This window comes from Ascoidea rubescens, assembly GCF_001661345.1.
Source record: "Ascoidea rubescens DSM 1968 unplaced genomic scaffold ASCRUscaffold_15, whole genome shotgun sequence".
In the NCBI taxonomy this organism is placed as follows: domain Eukaryota; kingdom Fungi; phylum Ascomycota; class Saccharomycetes; order Ascoideales; family Ascoideaceae; genus Ascoidea; species Ascoidea rubescens.
Window position 1 is genome coordinate 23,882 of NW_017962927.1, and position 20,465 is coordinate 44,346.

Below are 20,465 nucleotides of genomic sequence, written 5' to 3' on the forward strand. Positions count from 1 at the left end.
CCAACAGGCGACTGCCATGTTGAGGAGACACTTCTGGTACGATCTTACCACTTTCCAGCTCTTGTGTGTCTTCCACTCTTTGCCAGTGTTGGAAATGCTGCCTATTTTTCCTGTTCAAACTGGTTCTGATTCAGTTGCTTTCTTGGGTTTTTTGGTCTTACGCCTGTCTGAATTTAAAATTTGACATATATTGAGTCAAACAAAATCAAATCTGTATAAACACCACCCCGGTCTTGGCTTCTGAGCTGCTTATGTATATGCACGTGTATTCTCTCATACAGTTTACTGGTGCTTACATCAGCCAAATATCGCGCTCCATACTTTTTCTTCAAACTGTTGTACTGATTTAAATAATATACAAAAAATAATTTCGGAGTGGGGCCAGAAAATAGCCAACCAGAGGATTTTTCAGACTATATTTTTCTTTATTATTGTTCAATCTTAAAAATATTCTATATTAATCCTCAATTAATATTTGCTTTCCTGCAATTTTTGTTTTGCTTCCTACCTTGATTATCTCAGAATTAATTGATTCTTTCCCACTATCAATTTTGAATATAAAGATCTTGATTTCCATTATATTTAAAATTACAGTCCATCTTTCTTTTTTTTCTTCATTTCTGTCTAATCTTCACCACTTATATCTGATTTCTTAAAAATATTTGCAAATAAAGATGGTTGATACTGAAATTAAAAAGAAACCTGTTAATCCAAGTAATTTATTACTTGGTGCAACTTTGAACTTTCTTGAGTATGTTTTGATTCTATTATTCCTGCTGTATTGTTTTCATCTCCTTTTGCATTATTTTTTTATTTATATTTTCTTTCTTTCTCTCTTTTTTTCTCTCTGTCTGATCTATTATTCAACACTAGTCACTGATATCATTCACTAACATTAGTAATTGCATAGAGTTTCCACACTTGGTCAACCTTTAGAGGTCACCAAAACCACCATGGCTGCTAACAGAGAATTTGGCATATTGAGAGCAGCCAAACACGTTTGGTCCAGAGGTGGTGTTTTTGGTTTCTACCAAGGTTTAATTCCATGGGCTTGGATTGAAGCTGGTACCAAAGGTGCTGTCTTATTATTTGTATCTGCTGAAGCTGAATATCAATTCTCAAAATTAGGAGCTTCGAACTTTGTTTCTGGTATTGGTGGTGGTGTTATTGGTGGTTTAGCCCAGGCCTATGCCACTATGGGGTTTTGTACTTGTATGAAAACCGTTGAAATCACCAGAGCAAAATCTGCTAATGCTGGTGCTCCAGTTGAATCATCCTTTCAGGTCTTTAAAAAAATTTATAAAGCTGAAGGTATAAGAGGTATTAATAAAGGTGTTAACGCTGTTGCAATCAGGCAATGCACTAATTGGGGTTCAAGATTTGGTTTTGCAAGATTATCAGAAGAAATGATTAAAAAAATTGTTGGAAAATCTGAAAAAGACCCTTTAAATCCTTTCGAAAAAATTTTAGCTTCAACTGTTGGTGGTGGTTTATCTGCCTGGAACCAGCCAATTGAAGTTATTAGAGTTGAATTACAAAGTAAAAAAAACGATCCAAATAGACCAAAAAATTTAAATGTTTTATCTGCTTTTAAATATATTTATCAAACCAATGGTATAAAAGGTCTTTATAAAGGTGTAACTCCAAGAATTGGTTTGGGTATTTGGCAAACTGTTTTCATGGTTGGTTTTGGTGATATGTGTAAAACTTATATTGCTAATTTACAAAAACATTAATAGAATTTTTTTCTTTTTCTTTTTTCCTTTATAGCTATCATTAATCGTCTGTCATCCTTCTAGAATATTTTTGTTTTTTTGCTCATTTTTTTGGATTCATTTTAACATCCTTATAAACTGATATAATTAAATATATTGGTATATTGTAATTTGTTTTAGTATACTGTTTATCATTCATTATTGTTATCATTTTAATTTAAGTAGGGTCTGTCTTTCTGACTGACTGTCTGTTTGTTTATTTTTTAAATCATCTTGTAATAGACTTAAAACTTTATTTCGAAAATCATTCAAAAAATTCGATGGACTATTAATTAACTTTCTGGGAATGTTTTCTTTACTAATTTTTTTAATTCTGTTAGGAATTGATTTATTTTTAATGAATTGAAGTTCATTTTTGAGATAATCATATAAGGTAAATAACATTTTTTTTTCTCTTTCATCTAGTTTTAAAATTTTATTAATATTATCTAAATAATAATACGATATTAACCATAAAGTCATTTTAAAGTTTGGAAATTGAAATTTTTTAGGAACTTTTGTTAAGTTTTCAATTTCTTCTACTTTAATTTCTTGATCTAAATTAAATAAAGTTAAAAAGTTACCACCAATAATGAAAGATTTCTCTGGGGTGTAAACAGCATGAATCCAACCCGAGGGAATTATCATAAAGTCTCCTTCATTTAATATAACTTTAAAACCACTTCCTGGATTGGAATAATTTAGATTATGATTATGGTTATGATTATGATTATGATAAATTCTTTTTTTTTCTTCAATATAATCAGGAAAAAAAATGTTATTCTGATCATCTTTTAAACTCCATTCTTTATATAATCGATAATTTTCATCAGTTGGTGGAAACATTAAAAATATTTTTTTTCCCTTTACGATATTATAAAAAACAGATGTGCCACCGAAATCAATATGGAAGTCAGTGTAGGAATTTTTTAAACTCATTAAGCAATATTTGGACACTTTTGGTCTCTTTACATTAAATTCACTTAAATCAGTCAATTCGTTTGAATCATTTTTAGAGTTATCTAAGTCATCCAGATTGTTATTAGTGGGCCAAGTTTTATCAATAATATCCAAGTCTGTAACAAATTCTGGTCTTTTGATAATTTCATTCAATTTTAAATTGTGGGATATCTCCAAACTTATCACGTTTCGGATCTTATCAGTATTTTCATCAAATTTCTGATAATAATCTTTCCATAAACCTAAATTCCAATTTTTGAGACTTTCTTGAGTTAAGCAATCCATTACCTCAACAGGATGATCTTCTCCCATATAATTACAGATATCATCAATCGATAGATTATCTGGTATGCTTAAGTTTTGAATACGAGTCTTGTCTTTTTGTAATACGACCACTGGTTTATCTAGTGCAGTTTTCATCGAAAATTCATAAGTTAACTCCTCCCCATCGATTGTATAGTATGGACGGTGATTGATCTGGGGATGATCTTCGGTGGCATTGAAGTCCAAAAGTTTTGAAATATGAGGATGAAGCTGATTAACAAATGATTGTTCTCCCTGGTTAAAAGCAACATAATCAATCTTGAGCTTCTTCCTTGAAGACAATCTCTTGTAAAGAGTTGGACCAGATTTGGGTACACATTTAAAACAGTGGTATGATAACATTTTTTCAACGTCAGAAGTGGAAAGACTCAAGCAGTCAGTGTGGTACCATTCTTTACAAGCATTGCACTGAAGCCAGTTTGTTTTGTCTTTGGTCTCAGATTCATCTGTGCAAAGAGAACATTTTTCAGCGTCGTCATTTTGATTTTTGCCTTTGTCATCATCGTCATCATTTTTCTCGTTGTCTGGATCGATGTTGTGTTTCTTTATTGACATTTGCTACCGAACGCAGTGCAAGTTTTAACATGAAAAGAGCAGTTTCCTTCAGCAGACCTCTTATTTCTCTACCAAAAACACCACAAACACCAAAAACAGCATCGAACCCAAACCACTCCCAAAAAGTCAATTCCGGTCAGGTCAGCGCGAAATTCACGTGGTAAACCGGTGCTCCAGTTGAAATTTTGCCTTTAGAAACAGCAAAAAGAGAAGAAACAGAAGCAAAGCTGTGATATCGAAGCAGACACTGGAGCCTGGAATATAACAAAATGTTCATGGTTGGTACTAAGAAATCTGCTTGCGTGTTACCTATGGGTGCTCGTTTTATTTCTTCAAGTATGCTTTTTTGCTTTCCATTTTACTTTTTGGTTTTTGGTTTGAACTAATACTGACTGTTTTCATGAATTTTTATTAGCTGCTGTTCAGAGAGATATGATCAATACAGCTCTTAGTCAAGAATTGGAAATCAGTAAAAGAAAAAAGGATTTGGGAAGAATAGATGCCAATTTCCATGCTGATTTTCGAGAAAAAACAGTTTATGATCCATTTGATTTTTCTATGGCTAAACTAAAACTAACAAGAAAATTTCAAAAAAGAAGCATGCAATCTGAAGAGATTCCAAAAGAACACAGAAATTATAGATCAGTAAAAAAACAAAAGGATAAATTTATTCGCTACCAAATTGATCCATCAAAATTAGTGGTTTTTCCAACTATTTTAACCGAATATCTTTCTCCAACTGGCCAAATTAACCATCTTGATTCCTGTGTTGGTTTATCTGCTAAATCTCATAAAAGATTAGTAAAAGCTATAAAAAGAGCAAGAAACTTGGGTATTTTATCACCCATTGCTAGGGATCTTTATTTTAAACAATTGAATTAATTTTGAATGTGTTTTGTCATGTATTTTTCTACTTATTTTATATTTTATAAATATGTAAATTATTGATTTTATTCTATTCTGTTTTATTCTGCTTTGCAATGCTCAAATTGGTTCCATCTAGCTAATTTCTTTGTACAAAATTTTTTAATTGAACAAATTAGAAAGAATAGTTATAAAATTTGAAAAAAAAAAATTAGTTTCTGAATCTGTAATCACAATTTTAAAATTATATAATAAAAATGAAAATAAATTAATAAATAAAAATTATAAAGGAAAGAAAAAAAAATTATAAAAGGATTGTTACCTAAGCTATAATTAAATTTAACCCAGATGCAGGTGCTCCAATTTGACTTATCTTAGTAATACTACATAATTTACCCTCTTCTGACGTTTGATATTTGGCTCCAACCAATGCTTCAGTAACAAAACGAGATCCTTTGTAAATTGGTACAAATGATTTAGCACAGATATCAAATTCAGTATATGGATCAAAATCAATCTCAATTGAATCTTTTCCAATTTGATCAGCTTTATTTTTTATCTTTTTAGCTGTTTCAGCTCTTGCTCCACTGCGAACAATTTTCAAAAATTCTCCAGCAAAATATGATGCTGATGAAAAATTCTTATTCTTAAAAGATTGAGTCATAGCAACTTGTAATGCATTTACTCTATGACTTGGATGCAATTTGACTTTGGTGAAATATGCCGCCAATTCAAGATTTCTTTTAACATTTTCTGGTGATGGCGCCAATGAACGACGTGCTAATTCAATAGACAATCCCAATATATACTCACGACAAAGATGTAAAATATCAACACACTTGGTTTCCTCTTCTTTATCTGAAACTCCAAGAACGACTATTGTGTAAATTATTTCTCTAAATATTTCAATAGCATCTTTCAAATTGTTAACTTTAAATAATCTGTATCCTTCCTGCACTTTCTTATCAAGATCATCAAAACCAAAAATAAATGGTAATGGTTTTTCATCACTACCTTCTTTTCTTATGAATGCATTAATTGATGGTAACCCTTCATTGGCTGGCAAATATAGTTTAGAACATTGATAGACTTCCAAAAATCTTTTTCTTAAAGGTTCAAAATTCACTATTCCTAATTGTCTGTTGAGCAATTGAGCAGCAGTATCAAATGATCCAGCAGCAACATGCCCAGCTGCACATCTAGAATTACGTATCCATTGAGCAACTTCTGTTATTCCTGGGGCTTGAGAATCTTCGACATCATCAATGTCTTCACCGACATCACTGACTTCTAGGTTATCATCTCCCCAAGCATCATCCTCAACAGCAACCTCATCGCCATAAATTTCTTCATCATAAATTTGTTCGTCGTTAAATTGAGAAGCATCTTTAGTAGCAGGAGAATTGTCGACATGTTCATCGAGTGATAAACCTTCCATTTGTCCCATAATGGCCTTTTCTAATAAGGATGTTGTAGATTGTTTCAATGGCCAGCTTTGGGTTCCATCTTTAATTGGAGTCAATATTGATGCCTGACCAATTTCATTTGGAAGGAAAATTTGATCTGGGGAAATAACTTCTTCACCTTCTTCTGCAGCTTGAACCTGTAATATTTCCTGTGACAAATCTTCTAAACCATTAGAAGTGGCAATAGCAAAAGCTAAAGCGTAATTTCCTTGTTGTAAAAAGACTTTTGCTCTCTTTTCAGATGAATTTAAATAAATGGAATTTTGAATGAATGAAGAAATATTTTGTCGTCTTTGAGAAATGGCTTCCATCTTGGCTAATTTATCCGAGTCACCAGTAATAAGATAAAAGAATGATAACTTATCCATTAAAGTTAATTTCTGATAAACAAATTCAACAATTTTAATATTTCCTTGTTGTAAAGCTTCATGGCCAAGGGTTTCCCAAGAAGTTTTTGAATCCAATTTTTTGGCTTCCTCGTAGGCAATATCTAAATTACCACATTCAATGGCAAGTTCAAATCTTGTCTCTGAATCTTCAACAAATTGCAAAGCAATTTCTGGGTATCCTTTTTTTTGCAAATAGGCAATAATATTTTGACCAACTAAGTTCGATTTTTTAATAATTCTTAAAACCTCATTAAAGTTTTTGTTGACCAAGGCTTTTTTGAATCTATATTCAGTTGGATCAATTTTAATAACTTCGACAGTACCAGCTCTAGTTAAGACATAACAACTAGATCCATGAATCTTAGTGATATAAACTGTATTATCTAAAGTTTTAATAATACCATTATCACCATTTAATAAAGTGTATTTGATGTGGTTTAAAGTTGAGTACAATAAAACACCAGTGTCATCCCATGCAGCCGATTTAATTCTAATAGTTTCATGCATTGAAATGATTAATTGCAATTTTTTGTCAACAATAGTAATGGTATGTTTAGATAGTAAAGCAAGATATTGACCGTCTAGAGACCAAGATACGTATTTAACGTTATTGACAGAGATATCAGCGATTTGTTTCTTTTGTTGAACATTGTATAGAATAACAGCGTTTTTTTTAAGGATAAGAACCGAGCCTGCACCACCATATACGACGTCGATTATACCATTATCATCAAATTTAATTGCTTTAGTGGTGGCGTTATTTAAATCTTTAACTTCTAAGCTTGAGTTTTCTTTATTATAGACAACAAAACGATTTCTTGCAATAAAAACGGCAAAAGAGCCAGAACCTTGACGGATTTCACTTGGATCAGATAGTACTGAACTTGATGGCAAGGAGACTAAAGCATATAAAGAGTTGTTATCTTCAAAACCAGTTGTTACCAAAATAGAACGTTCAGCAGGATTGTAGGATAAAGTTCTGAAAACCGACCAAGGTTTACCGATTTTTTTCAAAGACAATAAAGGAGAAGAGCATTCGTTTCTATTATAGTCATATAATTGAACTTGCTTATCTTTATTAATAAAGTACAACTGATTTTGAGAAATTGAGTGAGCAGGTCTTTCTCTTTCTAATTTGAAAACCATAACACCAGAATCATGAGCAGTAGCAAATAGATTGATATTTGGATGAGAAGAAATTAACCAAAATCTATCTTTTTCTCTTTTAAATTGTTTGACAAGAGTTCTTTTGTTTAAATCCCAAGTTCTTACGGTTTTATCTTCACCGACTGAGATAATTAGATCTTGAGTTGGATGGAAGAGAGTGCAAGTGACATTGTTAGTATGACCTCTGCAAGTGTCTACTTCCCAGGCTTTTGTTTCAGACATTCTCCATAATTTAACAAGACGATCATCACCACCAGAAACGATTAAAGGAAGAGTTGGATGAAAAGAAGCCCAATTTACACCTCTATCATGACCTTCAAGGACGTATTTGACGACTACATCAGTGTTGCCAAAGATATCTTGTTGTGGGACGCCTGAGTTCATACCTCTTATTACAAAAGGGTCGTCGAAGGATCTTGGAGCACCAGGGATGTTAATTGAGGAAGTCATTGACATTGACATTGAGAGAGCACCGCCCGATGGTGCTGAGTGTTTTTTACGTAAACCAGAAATATCCCAGACTCTGACAGTTTGATCTAAAGAAGCAGATACGATTAAATCTTGATTTGGATGGAATTGAGCACTCATAACATAGTGGTTGTGACCTGTAATTACGCATATTTCCTGTCTATTTATAAAATTCCAAACTCTAATGGTTTGATCATCGGAACAAGATAAAATCCAGGGCAGTTCGTTGTGGAAGCAGACAGATCTAACGTAGTCAAGATGGCCATTTAAAGTGTACATGCATTTTCTTGTTGTGAGGGACCAGATTTTGATTGTGTAGTCGTCACCACCCGAGACAAAGATTGGTTGAGTTGGATGAAAAGCAACTGATCTAACAGGACCATCATGCTCTTCAAAACGATCGATTAGAGTACCCATTCTGTAATCCCACAATTGAATAGTGGAAGAGTGGAGGGAGACTAAGATCCAGGGTCTTTTTGGGTGAAAAGCAACACATTTTGCACGAGAGGATTTTGATTCAAACTGTTAAGGAAAGATGGAAAGGAATTGGTTGTTAGTAATTGAAGAAGAATTGTGAAAATGATTTTGTTTTAGTAAAAATTGATTCAATTGAAGTCATTTGATTTGATCCAAAAAAAAATGGAAAAAAATGGGGTGAAAAGGTAGAAAAGAATTTGAGAACGTACCTTAGTTAGCATCTTCATTTTGGAAACAAGATGTGTATGATATAAATGAAGATAGAATCCAAATTAAAAAAAAAAGATTATAAGAATATAGTAATAAAGAAGAAATTAAGAGTTATGAATGAAAGAAATTTTCAATTTATTGTTTTTAATTGTCTATTATTTTTATTATTTTTATTATTTTTATTGTATTTTTTTATCTTTATTATCTTTATTAAAATAATATATTAAGATTTGGATAATGATCTTGATTTAAATCAAAGAGATCCCAAAATTAGATGGAAATAAATTGATGGTTGTTATAATGGAAGTTGACAAGTAGTGAATAATAATCGTGTTCTTAACATGTTGGGGTTACCCTGTATGTGGAAGGGGGTTTGGGAGGAAGAGGTTGGGGTTGGTTGGGGTTGATGAAATAGAGGTTGGTGATGGGGTTAGAGAAAAGAGGGAATTGTGAAGAAAGAAAAACTTAGAATGGGTAGTTAAAGTGATTATATAAAAAATAAAAGAGATGTAGAGCCTATGAAATGATAATGTTAAACTTTTTAGACTTGTTAAAAATGTGAAATACATGAAGAGTAGCGATGGTTTGCATCAAAGTCAGTGTAATTCGATATTGAAATTAAAGAAAAGAAGAATGGAAGTGGAAAACGTCTAGAACATTTCAAGTAAAAGAAGAGAAATGTTACGATGTTTTGAAAGTTGTTGACTTGTAGTGACGGTAAAACCTTGATATAGTGTGATAATAAGATAATAAGTATATAACAATATAAAGATATTGGAATTGAATGATAATCAGCATTGCGATAGAATGGTATTTTTGTTGCCTTGGTTTATTTATAACAATACTGATAACTAATATTAAATAACGGCTTCATGGTATGAGAATAATTAGATAGTGATAGACGAATATAATAGATTTGTATGAGATAATAGGTGATTGGGTGTTAAGTGGATTGGGATAACCAGATATTTAAGCTGGAGTGGTTTTAGATTGATTGGAGCGTGTGGAATAATAATAGGAAGGATTGGATGGGTCCTGGGACGAAAAGGGAGTGAACATAGAATCGACTGAACAACGTTTAAGGAAATAGCATTTGATGGTGAGGGCACTTGGAATTACAGTCGAGATTGAAGAGTAGATAGAGGGAGAAATTCAAAAATGGCCAAAGATGGGTTTTGATCATTGATGATTTGTTTTTAAATTGTTGCAATGGGTTGATTTCAAGAGAAATTTCATTAAATATCATTAAATTTCATTTAAATAAAATTCAAATTGATTATGATGATAAAATGAGATCAAAATAAAAGCAAATAAGATTGAAATAAGATTGAAATCGTTTCTAATAATTTCATAATTCATAATTAATAATTCATAATTAATAATTCAAAAAATTTGAAGTTTAAAATTCTTAAATCCTAAAATCCTAAAATAAATAAAAAAATTACAACTTTTTTTATGAATCCAAGTGAAAATTGTTGTTGTTTGCATCAGCAAATCAAAATTCCTGAGACAGGAACAGCTATGAAGAGAATTCCACTTTGGCAGTGATTTTGTGCATATTTTAGAGTTAGGAGATAGCGCAGTGCATCATAAGTAAATGTGGCTTTAGCAGGCGATTGCAAAGTCAAAAGGGCTCTAGCCCTTTTAAAAACGAGACACGTCGTTAGACAACTCTCAGTGGTCACAGCAACGGATATATCCAGATGCGGAGAGCTGCTCAATTACGGTTGATCTGCAAGACACAGCACACCGTACTGTAGATACGGACAACTTCTAAATAAACCACCATCCAAATACGAAGTGTGGAGCAACAACAAGCTAGCAGAATCTAAATATACCTGTGAAGACACACATACATGGTACATGTAAACATACATATAAACATACAGATAAACATGCAGCTAGAAATACAGATAAACAGATGGATATAAATAACAACGCTCACGGCTGGGCAAGGCTGGGCAAAGCGAGCGAATAGCGTTTTTGGAAGCAGCAGGAGCAGCGCGGGCAAGAGAAAATGCAGGCTCTGCTGTTTTTGAACTCATGCGCTGAGTCCACTCCAGGTCATTCAGCTGTCTTTCGGATAGCAAACTCTGCGCATTTGCTGAGAGTTTACACTCTGGTTTTTAGAAGTTTTTCGCTGCTTTAGTGGAAATTCTATCTGTATTGTCGGACCTAATCTGTATCTTCTAATTTCCTGAATTTGCTCCCTATACTGAGCAGACAATCAGAAATGGGAGTGTTTTGAAAACAGCCTGATAAACAACAAACAATACCAAGCCTATTCGGTGGCCAATTGCAAGCCGGAGAGAGTTTGCGTGCCAATTGCTGGAAGCACTGATTTTCCCAAAACACTGCCATCTATTTCCAATAAGACGTAAAGACGGACACCATTTGGACGTGGTTACTTGACCTAGAAGGGAACAATGCAGCCTCTGCTCGCAAAACAACCTGTCGTGGACAAGATCAGCTTCCAAAAGCACCTAGCTCACTGCCGACATACAACTCTTGTAATTGTTAGCTCAGGCCCTCAGGTCCTACACTCGTGAGTATCATCAGAATATCCACCTCTCACGAATTCCGCCCACCTTCCAAACGCTGCGTTCTGGCAAATTGCAGCCCCGTGCGACAGGGCGGTCATGTTGCGTTGTGTCCGCACCACGCGCTTTTTGAGCTATTCCCACGCACCCGTGCCCTGCACAAACGGGCCCCGACACACACATACGAAAATGAGCCTTCTGTTGTCGCTGTTTTGCATTTTAACCTCACATGGAGATATTTGGCCAAAAGGTGCAAGGCCTGATTATTCCATTCATAACACTTGCTAGATCTCACTGCTTGTTTACCAGCTGCAACTTGTTACTTTAAAATCCTTCCTCTTCCATCTCTTTTACTTCTTCTCCTGCTTCTTCTTCTTCTGCTTCATTTGCTTCCCTACATCGCCCTCTTATCTTTCGCTCCTCCAATTCCTCCTCCCTTCCTGGCTCAAAGATTTCGTATTTTCCACCACCTCTCTTCTAGGCAATAAACTTACAAGTTGACAAGTCTAACCTACTAGTTTAAATAACACATCCATTATATTTCTACGATTCACACTCTTCATTTTATTATAAATTATATCCAATTCTGTCCACTTTCAAAATCCCTTTTTCTCTTTTAAAATTCAATTTAATCAAAAATTGCTGATTTAATTCTCCTTTCAGAAATAAAACACCATTTTGCAAAACTCGTTTTTCTTTTACAAATTCATATTTAATATTGAAATTTCTCATCTCCTCCAATTATTTATTCAATTATATTTATCTTCAACTTTCTCATCTCTCATTCTTAATACCTAATCCCATCTTACTTATCTATTTATTTTCCTTTTCTATTTTACCATTTTCCTATTTTCCTATTTCCATCTCTTAATATTCCCCCAAGGTGTTGTATATTACTTCTGCTTTTCCATTTATCAAGCCTTGATTATTATAATTTGTTTATCTCCACTTCTCTCTTTTTAACTCATTCGCTGTTGTTTTTGCTTTTTCTGATATCAACTCTTACTCAAACCTACTCACTTAATATCAATTCAAATATATTGCTCTAATACACTAATACACTAATACACTAATACACTAATACACTAATATACTACTCACTAATATACTACTAACCTTTCCAATAGGTCATTGAAAAACAAAAAACAAAAAACAAAAGAAAATAATAATCTAATTCATACTAATTTTTTAATCTAATCTATCCAATTTTAATTCCTAATAAGTCATACAGATTTACCCTAAATTATCTCTCCAACTTAATTTGAAAGGTTTATTTTTTCTCTGTCAAGTTTTATTTATTATTTTTCTGGCTCTTTACCAAAATTTTAAAGATCCAAATACCCAAAGATCAAAAAATTAATAAGATCAAAAAAAAAGATCCAAAAGATCAAAAAAATCAGAAAAGTTTTAAATTTCATAAATTATAAATAATAGATCATTATTCTTATTTATTTTATATCCATTTCATCTTTTCTCCTTTTTCACCTCTCTTATCTCTCACTCTACTTTTCCATCTCTCATCCTATCCGCCTCTATTTACTAAATTATTTACCATACAAATAACCATAATACAATATCCAAAATTTCACACTGATCAAATTATAGCCTACCATTCTACTAGTCTAATCGCTACTACCCTAATAGAATATTCTTTTCTTTATCTATTTGGTCCCTGCTATTAATATCGTTCTCACCATTTAAATCTTATTTCTTATTTTTCTTATAATCTGCTACTTATACTGCCATATTTATCAAACCATCTTATTAACAATAACAACACCAATAACACACTACAATAATGAAATTAGTAAATCACCTCAACCTACAATTAAATTTCTACCTCACCATTATCTTCATTCTCCCCACACTTATCAACCTCATAGCCGCCGTTGAAGACATCCTCTGCGATGCTGAAAGTCCCTGCCCTGAAGATGCCCCATGTTGCTCTCAGTATGGCAGATGTGGTGTCGGTGAAAACTGTCTAGGTACCTGTGATCCAAGATACTCCTACAATATATCTGCCTGCATGCCTGTCCCAGTTTGCAAAGACCTAAAAACTTCCTTCACCTCAACTGATCAACTATTGCCCGTTGATTACTACTATGGAGACCCAAGTGAATCTGACTGGATCTACTCTGGTACCGTATTGGACTACGACAACAAATCAATCATAATCGCAATGCCAAAGGATACCTCTGGTACTGTCGTCTCCTCAACCCGATATGTTCTCTATGGTAAAGTCGGCGTAACTTTCAAAACTTCTCGTTTACAGGGTGTTGTATCTGCCTTTATTCTATTTTCAAACGTTCAAGATGAAATCGATTTTGAAAACATTGGTGCTGATTTATACAAATTTCAAGCGAATTTCTACTACCAAGGGGTCCTCAACTATACAAATCAAATCAATATGACAACTGAAGAAAGCACCTTTTCAAACTACCATACCATATCCGTCGACTGGACTCCTGATAAACTAGAATGGTTGCTTGATGGTGAAGTTACTAGAACTCTATTAAGAGAAGATACCTGGAATGAAACAACTCAAACTTACCACTATCCCCAAACTCCCTCAAGAGTTCAGATTTCTCTTTGGCCAGGTGGTAGTGATTTAAATGAAGAAGGTACAATCGCTTGGGCTGGTGGTGCAATAAACTGGAATTCCCCCGACATTCAAAATTATGGTTACTACTATGCTATCTTATCGGACGTCAGCATAGAATGCTACGATCCACCTTCTTCCGTCAAATCAACAGGCTCAAAGAGCTATAAATACAATGACACTGATAAGCCTGAATACTCCTTTGAAATTACTGACGATAGGACTTGGTTAGATGATTTAGATAAGGACACTGGTTTTCAACATAATAACCCAGATATCTCCAACTCTGCCACTGATTCAGATTCAGACTCATCCACTTCAAGATCAAGATCGAGAACTTCAACCTCTCTCTATACTTATACTGGTTTTCTACAACAAGGAACAATGCCTGCATCTACAGACGCTGCAAATTTAAACCGAATAGTTAAATCCTCAATATTTGGAAGCATATTTTTTGCTATAACAACTTTTTTCCTATAGTTGTAAAATACACCAATCTTTCAACTTTAAGCAATACTTATACATTTTCAATCATTTTTTTTGTTTTATTTTACTTTGATCTAATTTTTTGCGCTCTTTTACTTATTTTTTATTTTCTTATTTTCTTATTTTCTTATTTTCTTATTTTCTTATTTTCTTATATTTTTATTTATATTTTTATATTTTTTTTGTTTTTCTACTTTTATTTCTTCTCTTCTTGTCATTAACACAATTTTTTTTGAAAGAAAGTTTATGTTTCATATTGTTTTATGGTTTAGCTGTTTACTCTCATCCTGTATCTCACCTCTCTTTTTATTTTCTTTTTTTTCTTTCTCTCTAATTGTCAGTTTTTTTACTTTTCAACTGTTAATTTTGTATCCTTATATCCAAAAAGACAAAAGAAAATCATTTGGTGCTTCTAGAAAATTAATTCATTCTGCAGTAATAGTTAATTTATATCGACCAATAACTATTGACTCTATATAGATATATACATACCTTTTACCTATATTATTCAGACTTTGAAATAAAACAACCACCGTTTTGGGTTCCTGTTGTCTCATGCAATTAGCGCAGACAACTGCACATACCGCGCTTATGTTTCAAACTGCATACTCAATCCACACTACTGGCCTCAGAATACTCAATTGTGACTTTAAGACACGTGCTGATCACGCGCGCCGAATTTTTCACGATTTTTCAGCACTTCATGTGGGTCTGTTGTTACCCGGATACGCGCTTCTCTGAGCCAGCGAATGAGAGCGCGGCATTCTTCTTCTTCTGTTCCCAGCAAATCAGATCCAATTCTATCTTCTCTAAACCCAACCCTCTATTCTACCAACCGTTCACCACTACATATAATACTTCACTATATTAAAATAAAAACTCTTATTATTCCAATCTTATAAGTTTTTTTATTTTATATTCTTTCTTCTTATTAATCTATTAAATAAATTACAACAACTTAATTTATTTTTAATAATTCCTCAAACCACTCCTTGATAGTGCTTCTAAAACAAGAATTAAGATAAATTAATTTATAAAAAAAATAAAACAAAATGCTTTCTCGTTCTGTTTTACGTTCAGCTACTCGTGGTGTTTTAGCTGCTAACGCTTCTCGTTCAATTGCTCGTGTCGTAAGTGTTTCCTAAATTATATTAATACTTCTATTCAAATATATTTGATTTGGTATTTTGCCTTACATCCAATTGTCAAGATTATCTCCTATAAACAAAAAAACAACAACAATTAATACCAATATTCAGATCAATCATTCAATATGAATATTTTTTGAGAAATTAATATGTCGACTTTTTTTCTTTTGTTCATCAAATAAGATCAATCACATCAGTTTTATAAATGAACCAGATTTTTTTGAAAACGTAAACAAAAACAATTTCACTACATTAAGATTAGATCAAATTATGATTTGATCAAAGTTCACTTATTATTTCCTGTTTAAGTTTTCATTAGTATTTTTATTGATTGATTTTTATTGGCTACTATACTAATCAAATAAATTGTTCAAATTTTGATTTCAACAAACTAAAAGCATAAGAGAATAAGATTTCTAACTAATTTTTTTATTACTATAGGCTCGTCCTGCTTTAGTTGTTGCTGGTCGTCGTTACGCCTCATCAAAAGCTCAACCAACTGAAGTCTCTTCTATCTTAGAAGACCGTATCAGAGGTGTTTCCGAAGAAGCTAACTTAGATGAAACTGGTCGTGTTTTATCTGTTGGGTAAGTGATCTACTATACTTGTAATTATTTGTTTTCTTTTTACAAAAACCAAAACAAAGATAATTTTAAGTTTCAATTACTTTAAAGTGTTATTTTTTTTATTGTTAATTGTCATTACTAACCAATGTTTAATCCTTTCAATTCAATAAAGTGATGGTATTGCTCGTGTTTTCGGTTTAAACAACTGTCAAGCTGAGGAATTAGTTGAATTTTCATCCGGTGTTAAAGGTATGGCTCTTAATTTAGAAGCCGGTCAAGTTGGTATTGTCTTGTTTGGTTCCGATAGACTTGTCAAGGAAGGTGAAACTGTTAAACGTACTGGTAAGATTGTTGATGTCCCAGTTGGCCCAAAAATATTAGGTCGTGTTGTTGATGCCTTGGGTAACCCAATTGATGGTAAAGGACCAATTGAATCCGTTGGTTTCTCTAGAGCTCAATTAAAAGCCCCAGGTATTTTACCAAGAAGATCTGTTTTTGAACCAATGCAAACTGGTTTAAAATCCGTTGATGCTTTAGTCCCAATTGGTAGAGGTCAAAGAGAATTGATTATTGGTGATCGTCAAACTGGTAAGACTGCTGTTGCTTTAGATACTATTTTAAATCAAAAGAGATGGAACAATGGTACTGATGAATCTAAAAAATTATATTGTGTTTACGTTGCCGTTGGACAAAAACGTTCCACTGTTGCTCAATTAGTTCAAACTTTAGAACAACATGATGCTCTTAAATACACTATTATTGTTGCTGCTACTGCTTCTGAAGCTGCTCCATTACAATATTTAGCTCCTTTTACTGCCTGTGCTATTGGTGAATGGTTCCGTGACAATGGTAAACACGCTTTAATCATCTATGATGATTTATCCAAACAAGCTGTTGCTTACCGTCAATTATCATTACTTTTACGTCGTCCACCAGGTCGTGAAGCTTACCCAGGTGATGTCTTTTACTTACATTCCCGTTTATTAGAAAGAGCTGCTAAAATGTCTGACAAATTAGGTGGTGGTTCTTTAACTGCTTTACCAGTTATTGAAACTCAAGGTGGTGATGTCTCTGCTTATATTCCAACTAATGTTATTTCCATTACTGATGGTCAAATTTTCTTAGAAGCTGAATTATTTTATAAGGGTATTCGTCCAGCTATTAATGTTGGTTTATCTGTCTCTCGTGTCGGTTCTGCTGCCCAAGTTAAAGCTATGAAACAAGTTGCTGGTTCTTTAAAACTTTTCTTAGCCCAATATAGAGAAGTCGCTGCTTTTGCTCAATTTGGTTCTGATTTGGATGCTTCAACCAGACAAACTTTAGCTAGAGGTGAAAGATTAACTCAATTATTGAAACAAAAACAATATACTCCATTAGCTGCTGAAGAACAAGTTCCTTTAATTTATGCTGGTGTCAATGGTTACTTGGATAAGATTCCTATTGAACAAATTGGTAAATTTGAAGAAGACTTCTTAGCCTACTTAAAAGCCAATGAAGGTGAAATCTTAGAAGCTATCCGCGTTGAAGGTAAATTATCAGATGCTTTATTAGCTAAATTAAAATCTGCTACCGAATCATTTGTTGCTACTTTTTAAGTAAGCTAAGTTTAGTATATTATTATTGAATTTAATTTAACTTATTAGTAATACTGGTTAATTTATTAAGTTGATTTATTTACACCTATATATAATTAATATTTAGAATGATTGGTTTTTTGTTTATCTCTTTATTAGTCTACTTGTCTGAAATAGCATTCATATTCCTTTAAAAAAAAAATAAAACTTTTAATGAAAATTACGATAAAAATTATACTAACGCCTATTTTGTCTTTTTTTCTTCTTTTCGAGAGAAGATTACCTCTACCCAATATATCTTTTAAATGAATACTTATTTTATTTCTCAATGTGGTTCCTTGTACAATACCAATATCCTGTATTGATTGTAGTAATATAATCCCAAAAAGCGATCGGCTCTAAAATTAAGATTCCGGCCAAAGGAAAAACGCCATCTCTTGTTTTCCCACTCAAAACACCTACCTGCTATTGAGTTCAAATCAAACCAATAGACCATGGCTTTTCTGCTCTTTTTCTGTGGCCACCAAGAAGCACTTCAAGGACAACACCAGTTTACTGTCATTGGAGGCTAAAAAGAACTGTTCTGTTTGGTGAAGAAAACTCAAAGAAACAGTGTGCAACAGGCCGCATGAATTCGCGTTGTGCATGCGTATCTGCATGAGTTCCCAGCATGCATCACCGGCAGGGAACAATAGAAGCTAAACAGACATAGAAGGATTTGAATAACAGAAGAGAATGAAGAAGAGTTGAAGGATTAACAGACGAAGAGGTGGTTTTTCGACCCTTGCTACGAATCCTGCTTGTAGTTTTAAGCGTAAACCAGGGGTTTTCTCTTTCAGACTATATCCGGATGCATCCAGCAATTTCTCGTCTTCTTCTAATTGGAAAATACCAAGAAATAGCTTCGTAAACAGATCAACGATATGTATGAGAGTATTCAATCGACAGTTTATGAAAATTATATTTACTAGCTTGTCCAATCCACTAAAAAAACTTGATGATTGATTGAGCAAGGAATGTGTATAATTAATTTGAAAAATATTTCTATATATTTCGGAACAAAACAATATCAATTAAATAACTCTGCAGTTATATAGTTTTGAAAGGAAATGAAAAAACAAAAAAATAAAACAGAAAAAATGAACAACTTAAATAAGTTACCAAGTTGAGGATAGTAAGAATATGAAGGTATTTTATTAGTTAACAAGCTTAACGATCATGACAAGGATTCGATTGCTAACTTTAAAATCAAGGGCTATCTTTAAAACAGAAGAAATCTAAAAGGATTCAGAAAATTCAAAAAAAAGCTAGAAAAATAAAAAAATTAATAATTTCAGAACTTTTGATTCAATTCGAGAACTGGTGCACTTGAGTTAAAAGAAAATAAAATTAAAAGAGTAAATCAAAGGGAATGATTGGATAAAATTAAATAAAATAAAATAATATCATAAAAGTATAAAAACATATAAAAAAAAGAAAGTGACTTTAATGTCCAAGCTTCAAAACAATATAAAACCGAAACCAATAAAACATATCAATGTCATGGTGTAGCTAGCTGTAAGACTGTAGGCTGAATCTGAATAGTCTACTCCAGCATCTCTTTTGGAATGGTTATAATGTCCACCACCGCTAGTAGAGTGCAATGAAGAGTTATGTGTTTTTGAGCCAGTTGGAATGAAAGTGGTTGTCTCTAATGTTGTTTTGGTAATGTATTCCGGGTTGGTGGTTGGTTTTGAACTAGGTTTTTTTATAGGTGATTCTGTAGAGTTCTCCTCGGATTTCTCCTCGGATTTCTCAGTAGGTTTGGTTTCATGCTTGGTTTCGGTTGGTGTGTAGTTGATGGTTTGAGAGATTGGATAGCCATTTGTATCAGTAAAGATCCATGAGACAGTGTAAACATGGCCCTCGAGTGTCATTGTAGCAGTCACCCATTCTTCTTCTTTGGTTCCAGTTGCTGCTGTGGTGGTTGGAATACCGACTGTTTCAGTATAAATCCACGAGACGGTGTAAACATGGCCGTCGAGTGTCATGGTAGCGGTGATCCATTGTTCATCATCTTTTTCAGTGACAACAGGGGGAGTGTATCCATAGATAAAGCTATCATCATAATCTGGAGCTTCAGTGACACCACCTGGATAGATAGTAACAGTTTTTGTGACGACGGTAGTGATAGGGCAGTATGTGGTATATAAGACCTCTTTCTTGCCAGAGGTAAGGGTATAAACATTGACACCTGTTGGATAGACAGTCTTGTGACCTTCATTATTAGTAGTTGTAAGTAAGGTGGAGGATGAAGCATATACAGTAACAGTTTTAACAGTTGGGTATGGTTTGTTGGTATCTTTGGGGGTAGTGTCATCTGTTGCTTCTGTTTTATCTTCTTCTGGGACCTTTGTAGAGGCTTCAGTTACATATTCAGCATCAGTTTCAACTGGATATTGGGTATCAATTCCATCAGGAGTAACGGTGGTAGTAACTGTTTTAACGATTGGAACGTATTTGGTATATTTGGTGACTTTGTTTTCTTGAGTCTCTGTAACAACTGAATAACCGGTTGTAATGGTTGACTCAGCTCCATCTTTATCAACGGTCTTGATATGAGTTGGGTAAATACCAGGTTCGGTAATTGTGACAGTAACTGTCTTAATTTGAGGAATTGGACTATAGGTATAATAAGCGGTTTTGGTATAATAAGGTGAATAAGTGGTTGTTGGTTTGCAGTAGTATTTGTTATCACAATGAGTAAAAACTTTGGTATAAGTGGTTTCAATTGTTTTGGTTTTGGTAATGATTGTATAACCAGGTTTGTCTGTTGGCTTACCAGTTGGTTTGTCAGAATCTGTTGGTTTGTCAGAATCTGTTGGTTTGTCAGAATCTGTTGGTTTGTCAGAATCTGTTGGTTTGTCAGAATCTGTTGG

The 20,465-nt window shown here is 33.3% G+C and overlaps 7 protein-coding genes across 7 annotated transcripts in view; 4 read left to right on the forward strand and 3 right to left on the reverse strand.

Moving 5' to 3' along the window:
* The first annotated feature begins 313 nt into the window (after positions 1 to 313).
* ASCRUDRAFT_77521 (YMR241Wp-like protein) lies at positions 314 to 1,891 on the forward strand. Its single transcript, XM_020193895.1, has 2 exons — positions 314 to 751; positions 911 to 1,891. The coding sequence occupies exons 1-2, from the start codon at positions 675 to 677 to the stop codon at positions 1,734 to 1,736; spliced, it is 903 nt and encodes a 300-aa protein (XP_020045076.1). The 5' UTR covers positions 314 to 674; the 3' UTR covers positions 1,737 to 1,891.
* Positions 1,892 to 1,932: 41 nt separating this feature from the next.
* On the reverse strand, positions 1,933 to 3,593 carry ASCRUDRAFT_82439 ([Histone H3]-lysine-36 demethylase; the record flags this gene model as incomplete). The annotated part of the gene is made up of 2 exons (XM_020194723.1): positions 1,933 to 1,963; positions 2,053 to 3,593. The coding sequence occupies 2 exons, from the start codon at positions 3,591 to 3,593 to the stop codon at positions 1,933 to 1,935; spliced, it is 1,572 nt and encodes a 523-aa protein (XP_020045077.1).
* Positions 3,594 to 3,764: 171 nt separating this feature from the next.
* Positions 3,765 to 4,627, forward strand: RSM18 (mitochondrial 37S ribosomal protein bS18m RSM18). Its single transcript, XM_020188842.1, has 2 exons — positions 3,765 to 3,929; positions 4,020 to 4,627. Exon 2 carries the CDS (start codon positions 4,026 to 4,028, stop codon positions 4,473 to 4,475), a length of 450 nt encoding a protein of 149 aa, XP_020045078.1. The 5' UTR covers positions 3,765 to 3,929; positions 4,020 to 4,025; the 3' UTR covers positions 4,476 to 4,627.
* On the reverse strand, positions 4,628 to 8,871 carry COP1 (coatomer subunit alpha). Its single transcript, XM_020188843.1, has 2 exons — positions 8,634 to 8,871; positions 4,628 to 8,469 (listed from the first exon to the last, which is right to left on the reverse strand). The coding sequence occupies exons 1-2, from the start codon at positions 8,649 to 8,651 to the stop codon at positions 4,780 to 4,782; spliced, it is 3,708 nt and encodes a 1,235-aa protein (XP_020045079.1). The 5' UTR covers positions 8,652 to 8,871; the 3' UTR covers positions 4,628 to 4,779.
* Positions 8,872 to 13,077: 4,206 nt separating this feature from the next.
* Positions 13,078 to 13,950, forward strand: UTR2 (chitin transglycosylase UTR2; the record flags this gene model as incomplete). Its single annotated transcript, XM_020189780.1, has 1 exon — positions 13,078 to 13,950. A coding segment is annotated over one exon (873 nt), but the record flags the coding sequence as incomplete, so codon positions are not given.
* Positions 13,951 to 15,080: 1,130 nt separating this feature from the next.
* On the forward strand, positions 15,081 to 17,870 carry ATP1 (F1F0 ATP synthase subunit alpha). Its single transcript, XM_020193896.1, has 3 exons — positions 15,081 to 15,389; positions 15,849 to 15,994; positions 16,146 to 17,870. Exons 1-3 carry the CDS (start codon positions 15,312 to 15,314, stop codon positions 17,566 to 17,568), a joined length of 1,647 nt encoding a protein of 548 aa, XP_020045081.1. The 5' UTR covers positions 15,081 to 15,311; the 3' UTR covers positions 17,569 to 17,870.
* Positions 17,871 to 19,046: 1,176 nt separating this feature from the next.
* Positions 19,047 to 20,465, reverse strand: part of ASCRUDRAFT_72190 (uncharacterized protein) — a gene marked incomplete at both ends in the record, with an annotated part of 2,039 nt that continues 620 nt past the window's right edge. The window contains one exon of the mRNA XM_020192038.1: positions 19,047 to 20,422. Within this exon, the coding sequence (XP_020045082.1) occupies positions 19,047 to 20,422 (1,376 nt within the window). The remainder of the gene's footprint in view (positions 20,423 to 20,465) is intronic.

What these genes read in the sequence shown, in the direction of transcription:
- ASCRUDRAFT_77521 (XM_020193895.1), top strand. Translation starts at nt 675, where the DNA reads ATGGTTGATACTGAAATTAAAAAGAAACCTGTTAATCCAAGTAATTTA. An exon ending in GCAACTTTGAACTTTCTTGA is followed by an intron (nt 752 to 910) that starts GTATGTTTTGAT and finishes GTAATTGCATAG; the next exon opens with AGTTTCCACACTTGGTCAAC.
- ATP1 (XM_020193896.1), top strand. Translation starts at nt 15,312, where the DNA reads ATGCTTTCTCGTTCTGTTTTACGTTCAGCTACTCGTGGTGTTTTAGCT. An exon ending in CTCGTTCAATTGCTCGTGTC is followed by an intron (nt 15,390 to 15,848) that starts GTAAGTGTTTCC and finishes TTATTACTATAG; the next exon opens with GCTCGTCCTGCTTTAGTTGT. An exon ending in GGTCGTGTTTTATCTGTTGG is followed by an intron (nt 15,995 to 16,145) that starts GTAAGTGATCTA and finishes AATTCAATAAAG; the next exon opens with TGATGGTATTGCTCGTGTTT.
- RSM18 (XM_020188842.1), top strand. Translation starts at nt 4,026, where the DNA reads ATGATCAATACAGCTCTTAGTCAAGAATTGGAAATCAGTAAAAGAAAA.